The 12,404-nt window shown below is 41.2% G+C and overlaps 1 protein-coding gene across 2 annotated transcripts in view; it reads right to left on the bottom strand.

Annotated features, from left to right (window-relative positions):
• Positions 1-12,404, bottom strand: part of PAPPA2 (pappalysin 2) — a 400,048-nt gene that overhangs the window by 77,976 nt on the left and 309,668 nt on the right. For both annotated transcript variants that reach the window (XR_003306912.1, XM_026448236.1), the window contains exons 15-17: positions 8,632-8,803; positions 4,612-4,789; positions 3,216-3,429 (exon numbers count right to left, since the gene is read on the bottom strand). Coding sequence is in view for 1 of the 2 variants with exons in the window: in XM_026448236.1 (XP_026304021.1) it covers positions 3,216-3,429; positions 4,612-4,789; positions 8,632-8,803 (564 nt within the window). In the remaining variant the exon portion in view is untranslated. The remainder of the gene's footprint in view (positions 1-3,215; positions 3,430-4,611; positions 4,790-8,631; positions 8,804-12,404) is intronic.

Here is a 12,404-nt window from a genome sequence, read left to right as displayed (position 1 = left end):
TGCAGGCACCCGGTTCAACCAGCTTCACAGAACACAGAAAGATATGCATATTTGAAAGCCTCTGTTTTGCATAGTTAAGAGTTCAATATGTAGACAGGATATCCAAGCGGCAATATCCACAGGCAGTTGGTCTTATGGGCCTTATGGCCCTTAAGGGAAGATACTATATTGGCAGGTATGAATTTAGGGACCATCAGCATGCAGATGGTAACTGAGGCTACCGGGTAAATGAGCATCATGCCTGACAAGTTGGAAAAGAGAACTCAGACAAACATCAACTTTAAGGAAATGGGCAGAGGAATAAAAGCAGAAAAGAAAATCAAGGGTGGACAGACAGGAAGAAGGAACATGAATCAGGGAGCAAGATGGATGAGAATCAAGGAAGAAGAGTTTTAAGAAGGAAGGTGTGGCCAACAACTCTATAACAAAGATCCTGACTCCATTTTTTGAGGTTGGACTGCCCAGGTCTTATTTATGTGTCTGTCTTTATTCCTAACCCAGAGACTGGCATAGAGCATGCAGGGGATGAATATGCCATCTGTGACATCCCTGGGTAGAATGAGACAAAGCTGGAACAGAGATATCAGAGGAAGTCAAATCCAGCACTTATCATTCTTTTGTCTTAAAACCATGGACTTGAGAAGAAGCAGGAGAGGAATGTATTTGGCTGATATTTTAGTAATTGTTTCCTTCTTTTAAAAAAAGATGAACAAAAAGTAATATCTGGCATGGCATATGTTTTCAACTTCAAAGTTTGTAAAATGCTTTCACAACATTGCCCGACATTCAGCCTCAAAACAACATTGTTGGATAGAAATAGTTACTACTTCCCACATTATAGATGCAAAAACTGAGATGCATGAACGTTGAGTATTTTGCTCAGGGTCATGCAAGCAAGTTGCAAATATAACCCTCAAAAATTTTTTTTTACTACACTGTACAGTAGCATAAAATTATCATGTGCCTATTCTCTCTGGATTGATTTCCCTTCTGCTTTTCTCAATTTCTTCTCTTTGTGCTTGCATGCCCTAGAAAGAAGTTGAGGGCCTCATTTGTACAATGCTGGGCTTTTTCCACATGCAAGGAACAAGGCTGACATAGTTCACTGAGTAAACACGAGCAGCAAGTGGCAGTGATTTATGCTAGACTTGCAAATTTCTGATTACCAATCCACCACCTGCTATGTAAACAGGTGTAAACTAAGATTTAATCAGCTTACCTAACACGGTAAATAATTTAATCTTTCCTCAGCATGGTGCTTGTGAATGTCAATGTTTAAGCCCAAACTGATGCTGACATTGTGATGCAAGCATCCACTTTCTCAGTCAGAAAAGCTGTGTCCAAAACTGTCCCTCAAACCCAGAACTCCACCCAGAGTTCTGGGTGGAGGCCTCATTTTTTCCCAACATAAAGCTGAGGCATGGCCCAGAAAATTGGTGATGATCTTGCTGTCTTTAATTCCTCCCGGTCCTGAGACATTTCTCTGACCCCTGGTCATTTATTCTTCAAGGCACTATTTTGCAGATATCTGAGGTGGCTGCTGGTGTGTGAAAAAAGAGGCAAGACTAGAGAGGAAAAAAGCAAGAAAACAGCAGCCTTCAGGGTAACTGTAGTAACGTTTTCACTTAAAGATTACCTGGGTACTCACTGCCTATGCAAATTGCCTCTAGATGCTATGAAAATCACATGCAAATATGCTCTTGGTTGTCAAAAACTGTTTACTGCATCTGCTAGAGACCACAGAACCAGGGAGTGTTGCCTCCTATGAATTTTTCATCAGTATTGTTTATGTCCTAATCAGCCTGGCCCTTCCCTCTGGTGGAAAGGGCAGGGTATGGGGTTGCTCTTCCCCTCCCACTTATGAGCCTGGGCCTTTTCTAGAGTGGAAGGCCCTGGGAGAGGCCATTGCTCTATTGGCCAAATGTTAACATGGTTGAGAGATCAACTAGAGAAAGGGTAAATGGGAGTCAGATAGCTTCCTGATTTTTTTTCTGTCCCTTTAGACCATCCTAGCTTACAAGAAAAGGTTGTATGCCCCGGCACCACTGGTAATACCATGGCTAGGATTTTGTTAGTTCAAAAACAAAATCTTAAAAGAATACATATTGACAGGCTTTGAACTAATGTAGCTAGGTAAGTGCTAGGTAAGAAACAGATTTGGTTTCTCCTGTAGCTACATAATTTATGGTAGAGAAAGAATAGCTACTATTTCCTAAATGCAAGGAGTTTCTTTTCCTGAAAGTTTTTTGTTCACTCAGAAAAAGTTTCTTTTTCTGAAACCATTTATTGAGTAATTGGCACAAGCCAGGCACTTGGCTGGATATTGAGTTAACCTTGAGTTGGATATTGAGTTGAAGGTTGAATTATCTTTCAACTCAATACTGATGCAAGCATTATTCTAAACTTAAAAGGATAAGAAGGAGACCTAGAAGAAAGGAAGGAGACCAAAACCCAAAGAGGTAAGTAACTTGCCTGAGGTTACTCAGCTGATAAAGGGGGGATGAGGATTTGAACCCCAAGATGTCTCTAGTGGAAGCCCTTCCTCTTAAATTACATTATAAAGTTTGTGTTCTTTCAGATCCCCCACGACATTGGAAGAAAAGTGTTTCTGGCCACCGGTCTAGGAGTGCACATACTTAAAATTCAGGAAGAAGAAAGCAGAAAGACATAATAACAATATTAATAGCCAAAATGAGTTGAGTTTTATATTTTTAAAATAAATTTACTGAATTCTATGTTGTATTAATATCATTCATTTAGTTCCTACATCAGCCCTAACTGGTAGATATTTTTTTTGTTATCATCATCCCCTTTTTATAGAAAGAAAATTGAGGCAGAGAAAGGAATTTTCCCAATATCCACAGCTCATAAGAGTCTGCGCTGGGAACCAGGCCAGGCCTGCAATTGTAAACTGGACTGACGAGTATAGGCCGGCACAGAGTTGGATTCAGGTGACACATACAACACTTGGGATGCTGCTAACTCTTACTTTCAAGGAAAGTGATCATTAGGGCAGAAATTATTTTAAAAAGTACCCAAGTGAGACTGTGGGATCTTCTATGGGACAGAATACATTTACATAAAGCACAGCAGGTTACCTGCCTGTCATAACTGAAGAATATAGTCCTATAGGTAAAGAGAGATCATACAGAAAAACAAATATAACAAGCAGCGAGGTAGGTAGAACTCCAAAGACCAGGAACAATTCAACTTACTTCCTGACTTTACCCTCTGCACTTTCTGCCACATAGTACCCTGGTTTGCATTCATATTTGCAGATGGTGCCCACGTCGTGGTTGTCCTGGAGGCAGTGAGGCAGGAGCAAGTTGGCATTCAGAATAACAGGGGGAGCATCACACTCCAACTTGCAGTAGACTTCAGGGAGAGACCAGAGACCATCTTCAAGACATGTCAGCCATGGGCTCAGTCCTGACTCCAGGAAAGAGAAGCACAAGATGCTCAGAACAGAGAGCCCAGAAAGATAATCATAGCAGATGAAATAAAAACCTCTCAACTTACTGGTGTCTTTCGAAAGTCACATTATTCTTTCTTGAGTAGCATCTCAAAAATCCCATGTCAAATGTTTGTCCTACATCTTTTTACTTATAGAGCATCCAGTGTGATGCTCTTACATAAAACAGAGGTCAGATAAATCTTTCTTGACCCAAATGAAAGAAGGGCTACCAACTAAATCATTACTTCTTTTCCTACCTACAAATAATAAAAATATAGCAGTGATGGTATCATGGAAAGCATTAAAATAATAATAGATGACACTTTTATAGTGCTTATTATATGCCAGGCACTGTTCTAAGCATTTTACATGTATTAACTTGTGTAAACTTCAAACCTCAAACAACCCTATGAAATAGATCCTATTATTATCCGCTATTATGCAGATGAGGAGATTGGGGATCGGTAACTTGCCCAAATTAGTAAGGGGCAGAATCAGGGTTTGAACAGAGGCAGTTTGGATGCAGAGTTCTGTATTTAAACACTATACCATATGCCTTAGTATAATTCATGGTTTCTCCAAATGCAATCCATGAACTACTCACCATAGCATCATTATCTCACCCCAGACTCACTAAGCAAGAATCTCTTGGAAAAGGTTCAGGAATCTGCAATTATAGCAAGCCTCCTGAGTCATTATTAAGCACATCAAAGTCTGAGAAGCCATCAGTTAGAGCAGACTCCACCCTATCTTTATCTCTAACCAGCACTAAAGCCTGGGACAAATTCACACATTACTCAAAGGATGGTTGTTAAATATTAAATTTCAAAATGTGCACAATAGACTGTATCTTGATTATGAATATTATCAGGACAACCATTCTAGTAGGCTTGCCTCTGGGGTACACATCATCAAACAAAAATAGAGGAAAGTCTAAGATTCCTTCATTCATGAGAACCTGAGCCAGTGCATCCTTTCAAGTAGTTGGGGACAAAGAGTGGTGTTGCCCTTTGGGACTTTTCTGGAGTTATCAGAAGATGGTGACACAGTGGAGTAAATGGGAAAGGTGTTGGAGTGATGAAAAGAGTCCCAAAGTACCCTCAAGAGCGAGGGATGGAAAAGAACTTGCATACAGTTCCTGGTTGACCAGACAATACCTTGCAGCTTGGCTGGTGGGACACAAGAGATTGAGCAGCGTTTCAGAAAGTTGGTTCCCTCTGAGCAGGAGAAGTTTGCATAGTTCACCAAAGACAGGTCAGGAACACCACAGTCCACGGGAAGGCAGCTCACATTCTGGTCCCAGTGCCCAGAAGAACATGTGAGCAGAATTTCCTTCTAGAAACAGAGAAATTGCTTCTGTCAAAGTCACAATAAAAAACTTATCAGAGTAGTTTCCAGGCTTTAGAAGAGTCTCAGTGATTATCTGTCTAAACATTTAAAACAGGACAAATTATTTTGCCTTTCTCCCTCTTCAGGCCTCATTGTTTTAATATACATTCTTACAATACTCAGTATGATGCTGATAAAAGAAGGCTGCTAGTGCCAGAGAATCATGACATGGCAAGACTCCTTCAGGCCATCTCTGTTGTCTGCTTTCCAGTTGCTCCTCCAGACCTGTTCTCAACTCTTCTCCGCCCTGCTCTGGTCCAGGGAAACTGACCCCAGTGGATTTCATGCCTCTGACTTGTAGTTGCATTCAGATCCAGGACACAGTGTCAGGAGCCTGGAGAGGGAGAGGAGAAGAGGGAGGCCAGGGTGCTGATTCTCCCCACTCTCTCCCAAGGGTCACTGCAGATTGGCTGCATCTTCTGGAAGCCTGCTCCACACAGTTTCTGCTCCTTCTTCCTGTGATTCTGCACTCCTAAGGTAAACCTTTCAGGCCTAGGGGTGATAACTGAGCCCCTTCACCTGGGATACTGCACCATCTCCTTGTGATTTTCCTATATCCTGCCTACACATTTATGAGTGGTCCCTTGATTAAATTCTCTCAAATTGCCCACTTTTGAGTATGTCATCTGTCTCCTGCTGGCACTCTTATTAATAAGCCAACTGATAATGCTACTGAAAATAATTACCTCCACTGGGAATGGTGCTGAGAGTTAATGCATACAAGGCATTTTCCAAACCTTGTAGTTAAATGTGAGAGATTCTAGCCATTTCCTAGGGCCTGCCATTTCAGTGAGGCAGCCCTAGAGCACACTGCTACTAATTCAATGAAGACATATTTATCCAGCACCTAGAAGGGCCAGGTCCCGTCCTAAACAAGATATCCTCCAGGAACTAAAAATTGACCAGGCAAGCAAATCTCATGTTGAAATAATGATTCAAAAACATGTGAAGGGGGAAGAATAGAAAGGAGATGAGAGGGAGGAAGGCAGAAAAGAAAGTAAAGAAGGAAATGTTAAGAGCTACATTTTTGTTTGTTATATCCTATCCCCTTCTGTAATGGTTAGAAAGAATGCCATATAAAGACTGCAAACCATAAAACAAAAGTAGAAAACTGAGATCAAGAAGAAAGAAAACATAAATATGCAACAATAAAGTCATATTGTATAATGCATGCTCCTGTGTGATGGTACAACAGGAGCTGGAGGAGGAACTGCCATCCTCGGCCAAGGAGGACAGCACGTAGAAGTTCCACAGAATAGATAATACAGGATTGGCCTTTCAAAAATGATCAGGACTTCCCAGCAGTACAGGGGGAGGTGGGAGAAGAAGGTGTCTAGGGTGGGGGGAATGTAACAAGCTAGGACCTGGAGACCTAGAAGCTTATGACTTGTTTGAAAAACGCACAGCCAACATTCTAGCTACTGGATTATCAAAGGTCAAAGACAGAAAGGGGAGTTTCTATGGCTGAGCCAGCCATCCTGCCAGGAAATCACAGTGGCACCAAAGCCACAGGTAAAATGACTGCTGAAGGCACCTGTCACCCCCGATACCAACTCCTGGCTAGCTGCTTCTTCCTGCTTCCCAATGTTTCCCTGTTGTTTGCCAGAAGGACCCAATTCAAAGCCAGACACATTTTTCTGTTTAGTTTCGGTTCTTGTGTCAACCAAAAGCAAACATCCCCACTGTCTTGTGATCATGAGCAGGGATTGTATAATTTCCTTCATGGGGCCAGCCTCAGGTGACAGCACGTTTGGTCAGCTGGAGAGTGCCGTTGCTGACTGCGCCATGTGGTTGGCAAACAGTGAGCTCCCACCCTTCTCCCAGCCCAGATGCTGCCCCTCACTCACTTAACACAGCATGCAAGTCTGGCTCTAATTACAACGAGCCACTATCACTTAAAGAATGCCTCTCCAGACTGGGGGCAGTGGCTGACATCTGTAATCCCAGCACTTTGAGAGGGCGAGGTGGGCAGATCACGAGGTTGGCAGACCACAAGGTTGGCAGATGGAGACCATTCTGGCTAACACAGTGAAACCCCGTCTCTACTAAAAATACAAAAATTAGCCGGGCATGGTGGCATTCACCTGTAGTCCCAGCTACTCAGGAGGCTGAGGCAGGAGAATCGCTTGAACCCGGGAGGTAGAGATTGGGAGGTTGCAGTGAGCTGAGATGGTGCCACTGCACTGCAGCCTGGGCAACTGGGTGACAGAGAAAGACTCTGTCTCAAAACAAACAAACAAAGAATGTCTCTCAAAATCTGCATATATTGCATATATTGCCTGGTGTTTCTCCTGTCTCTGTTAGGTATTGTCCATTTTGTTTTGAATTTGCTTCTAATTTTAATGCATTAAACATGTTGTCTTTTCTTCTCTCCCCTTCTTCACTTATCACATGAGTAGATTCAGTCCCTGCATTTTTTTCCAGTCTTTTTATTTCTTTTCTGAAGTGGACATTCCTTTGCCTGAGTTGAGATGAGTGAAGAACAGGTAATAAGGGCTCTGCTGTCCTGACTAAAGCATCACAGACCAAGAAGTTGGTGCCTCAAGGTATATTAAACCTGTTTCTCTCCAGGCAGAAACTAAGCCAGCTGAAGCCAAAGTGCACACCTTTAAATCCTGACATCTCTAAGCAAGTGAAATTCTCCCACAGGTTCCCAACCTGTTAAGCAATCAATTGACACAAAATAAAAAAAAAAAAAAATCAACTCTTGTAAATCACTGATGTCTAGTTAACAGTTGTGTGTCCACTCTTTCCTTATGAGACCACATCTTTCTGTTTTTTTTCCCTCGAGTACCATCCTCTCTTCCCTAGGGCATCCTTTTTCTATCTTATAATATGGTCATGTTTTCTAATGGCTGATATCATGTTTAAAGTTTCTCTGTAGGGAATTGAAGACTCTCTAAAGGAAGGATGGAAAACAAAATTCTTAGTTGAGAATACATGATCATGTCATAATACTGACAACGGTTAGAGTGCTATGTACCTATCATTTTGCTAAAAGTATTTACATTATTTCCAGTCATCATCATAACTCAATCAGATAAGCACTCTGTTCTAATCATTTTAAAATGTGAAAACAAGCTTAAAGAGATTAATTTGTTTTGCTTATTTTTTAATCCAAAGTTACACATCTTATATACAGTGGAGCCAAAATTTAATTCTGATCTGTCTCCTGAGCCATCCTGTTAATCTACATATTCTACTACCTCCAGACCAGCTTGAAATTCTGAAAATGGTGCTGTAGAAATTTGAAATGAAGCTTGTAGAAATTTGGAAAATTTGACCAGAGTTAGAATCATGACAGAATCTCTGCCTCAGTAACAGCTTTAATGCTTCTGGGGAGAAAAATCAGGTTCTATTTCTTCAGTCTTTTTGTTGGAGGGTTGTTGGGGGGTGGGTGGACAGTGTGAACCACAGACATGCTGATTACAACCGATCTTTCCTGAAAATTACAGACAAGTCTGAACTTTGGCATTCTCATCTTAAAGGTAAAAGGAGGGAAAATAATTTCTGATAGAAAGATAAACAAGGGAGAAGAACAGAATAAGCACTCCCATTGACTGCCCACCTTAGGAGAAATTTAAAACCCACTTAATCAGCACTGTACATACTTTTATATAACTTTCATTTCTATTAAGCCATCCTTCTTTCTGCTTGTTAGAGCCCCCATGTTTTCCTTTCAAATGGCTTAAAAATATCTGCTCTTTCCCTGTGGAGCCAGAGAGAAGAGCATGAATACCCATTCTTCCCAGGAAGTTGGTCCTGGTGATCATGATCTTTCAACTCACCTGCATGGGCCTGATGTACTGCCCACCGCTGGCCTGAAGGGCAAATCCCCTTTGACAAGTGATAGCACACTTCATGAGACCTGGGCCTATAGAGGTACAGTTCACCACATCGGCATGATCAAGCAGCAATGACGGACAGCTGTCCTGCTTCCCACAGGGCTGATGGACACAGCTGGGATGAGAGAAACAGAAGCATCTTAGGACTCGTTGAGAACCAGTAAGGAGCAGCAGTGACTTTGCAGCTCCGTCTGGGAGGGCTCCTAAATCGGAGAGAACAATTTTCTCCAAAACCGATATTTAACTCATCCCATTTTTTCTCTACTACCCAACAACATGCAGCAAATAATAAACATAAAAACTAACAGCTAACAAGTAACAGTTAGCTGAATTTCTATGGCTTTTTCTTCCAGAAGGATCAAATGGTGATGAAATGAGGTGGAGAACATATTCCGAGAGTTCTGCAATGAACTCTTTCTGGTTCAGAAATGAACAGATCATGGGATGATACTCAAAATATTTAACAACCAGTACTGCTGCTGGGTCTCAAGCAATTAGAACAAATCCAGAACAAAGCTCAGGAGTGAAACCTGAAGGCCCCTAGTTATGTCAGGCATCAGTCTTTCAAATGTTTGATCACAAGGTGACACAGAAGGCCAGGTCTGAAGGGCCTAGGTTTCTGAGACAACAGAAAGACAACACCAATTTACCGATTGGTATGGAAATATTTTGACAACTGCTAAAGCCATAGCAGTACATACCACTGAAGAGTAGCACAGACTCAGCAGAAATGGAACCGATTACTGGAAGAGGAAACTCACACATCTTGAATCCATGTCCCATGCTTAACTTATGCTAGATGCTTCCAGACATCCTCTCAGCAGAGAACTGCTGTCTTGGATTGCCAGGGCCAATCTAGACTCAGCCTGGACCATAACAGCAGCAAGAATACACTGGAGCAAAATGAGTGTCACCCTCTTGCTGTGGCAGAACCACAGAACTTAATAATAAGGGCATTAGCCTCAGGCTCTCTGGAACTGAATCCTGGACCCATCATTTACCACCTGTTTGATTTGGAGTGAGTTATTCCCAAGTGTTTCAGCTTCTTCCCCTATAAGATGGGGATAATTATGGCATCCTCACAGAGTTGTTATTCCTCTACTGCTTCACTGCAACAGGCCTCAGTGTTCTGTTTGCTGTTAGTCACCCCATTTTTTTGTTCTCCCATTTCAGTACCTTTGCTCAATTTGTTGAGATTTCTACAAGGCCTTCTGCTATGGTTTGGGTATGGTTTGTCCCCAAAAAACTCATGGTGAAATTTGATTCCCAATGTGGCAGTATTGGTAGGTGGGGCCTAGTGGAAGGTATTTGGGTCATGAGGGCAGATCCCTCATGAATGGCTTAGTGCTGTTTCATGGTGGTGACTGAATTAGTTCTCACTGGAATAGGTTAGTTCCCATGAGAGCAGGTTGTTATAAAGTCAGGGTGCCTCTCAAATTTTGCACCTTTGCATGTGTTTGCTTCTGCTATGTATGACACAACAAGAAAGCTGAGCAGATGCCAGCGTCATGCTTCTTGCACTTCCAAGACTATAGAACTATGAGCTAAATGAATCTCTTTTCTTTAAAAATTTCCCACAATCAGGCATTTGGTTATAGGAACACAAAATGAGCTAAGACACCCTCCTTCTCAAAGTCCCTTCAGATGCCCTCTTCCTTTGAACTTTCCAGTGAGATTTAAAAAATAACTCACTTCTAGCATTTCTCTTGCTTTATCTTGTGTTATAGTTATGTATGCATTTTCTCATTCTTTAATCAGTGAATTAACTTATTTATCCTTTTATTCACAAGATAATCAGTACATGAGTGTCTCCTAAATGCTCAATGTCCCAACCAGATTATGGACATTTTGAAGAGGAAAACTGACTCTTACCCACTTTACATTAAACACATGACTTGCTGTAGTCGACACAATAAAAATTTGCTAAATTAAGATTGTTCATGTTATAAACAGCAAAGTCAGTCCTTGGCTATCAAAATGAGAAATTTGTTAAATTTTATAATGACAAATAGGGATCTGAAATATGAAAATATCATTAAACACTGATTCGACCATCTTTCTCCACTCACTCATTAATAAGCATTTACTGAGCACTTTCTGTTGGGAAGGCATTGATCTGAGTACCAGTGGTATAAGAACCATGCTCTTAGGGAATACATAGTCTAGTATGGAAGACTAACAAGATATTTTCTTGCTCTTGATGTGGTTGTCCCTGGTGCTAATTATTAGCCCAAAAGATATGACTACTATGAATCTTGTCATCAGTAGTGTGCTCTGTTTCCCCCTGAATTGTGTTAGTGGTCAACTATTCTATCAAAGATCTAGGCAATGATATGAGAAAGTAGAATAAACATCATTGAATATGCACCTACTACCTTGAAATAATTGAGTCTTGAATTAAAAAGCACTAGCCCCAAAAGGATGGATTCAAACTAAACATGCTAAATTTGTTGACCCTGCTCTTATGGCTTTGAGATTAAAATCATATGCCAATGATACTCTCATTTCTTTTATCTATGTTTACTATGTATAAGTTGGAAGAATTGTAGGTGATCGGTGTGAAGAAAATGTTTTCACAAGTTTAAGCCCTGGTTATTTCCTGTGATGATGAAGTATCCATTCTGAGACCTGATGAAGGAAGAAAAATATAAGGTGGGGGTTGTTAATGAGTCAGCCCCAATTCCCCAAATTCAATGCTGATATGCAATGTAGGAAATACATTTTTGTCTCCAAATATTTATTTAATCTATCTGACAAGGAAGCTAAAATCTGACTATCCTTTATGAAATGTGATCATGATGCTTCATTAGTGATGCTAAAGAACTCCTAGTTCTCTAGATGCCACATGCCATGGATGTTCCAAACGTAATCTCTTCTTCAGCATGCTAAACAGGAAGTACTGGAAAACAGAGAGTCATTAATACTCTCATCCACATCAGTTTATTGGAAATAAGTTAGGGTGAAAAGAGCAAGTGCTGTTTTGAGTGACTTCGTCCAATTAATCCATGCCGTCATTGAAGACAAATACATGTTGAGACAAGACACAAAACAAATGCTCTGAACGAGCCTCCCTCCATCAAAATGGGAACTACTATTGTTATGAGTGCCAGTGTGAGAAGGGAGTCCATCCAGCAGGAGCAGCAAGGGAGGAAGAATGAGACAGGGGAGAATATGAGAGGGGAAAGTGGCATGAAATAAGACCAACACCAAAAAAAAAAAAAAAGGACCAAACCCAGACCTGTTTATGAAGTGAGAAATGGTTTTAGGGCAGCTGCTGCAAATTCTTTCACAAGCTTATATTTCCATTTGCTTCCTTTTTAAGGAATTTGTTTTATGAGGACGGAGTTTGTCAGGTCGTTAGCTTCTGATGGCATCTGGTACCAATTGTAGACTTCTCTCCCTTGCACCCCAACCCCAAAAGCCCTTTTGGGTTTCTCTTCCACTACAAACACTGCTTCTCTGAGTGAGGTTGTTGTGTTCTCCATTATCCCACCCTCCCAGTACATTCTCCTCTCTACCTAATGCTACATCAGTACTAAAAGTAAATCATCTTAAAACTCAAAAGCTTTCCTCTTATGGTCTTTGGACAAACCTTACTGAAAGTGGCAGAAGTGAAGCCTTACAATGCCCCAGAGAAGTGGGAAGTTAGGTATTTATCTTGGTTTGACATACAAGGAAACTAAAGCTGTTTGGAGACTGGCTGGAGGCCACACAGC

Source organism: Piliocolobus tephrosceles, chromosome 1 (genome assembly GCF_002776525.5).
Source record: "Piliocolobus tephrosceles isolate RC106 chromosome 1, ASM277652v3, whole genome shotgun sequence".
NCBI lineage: Eukaryota > Metazoa > Chordata > Mammalia > Primates > Cercopithecidae > Piliocolobus > Piliocolobus tephrosceles.
This window is presented reverse-complemented; position numbering and strand designations above follow the sequence as displayed.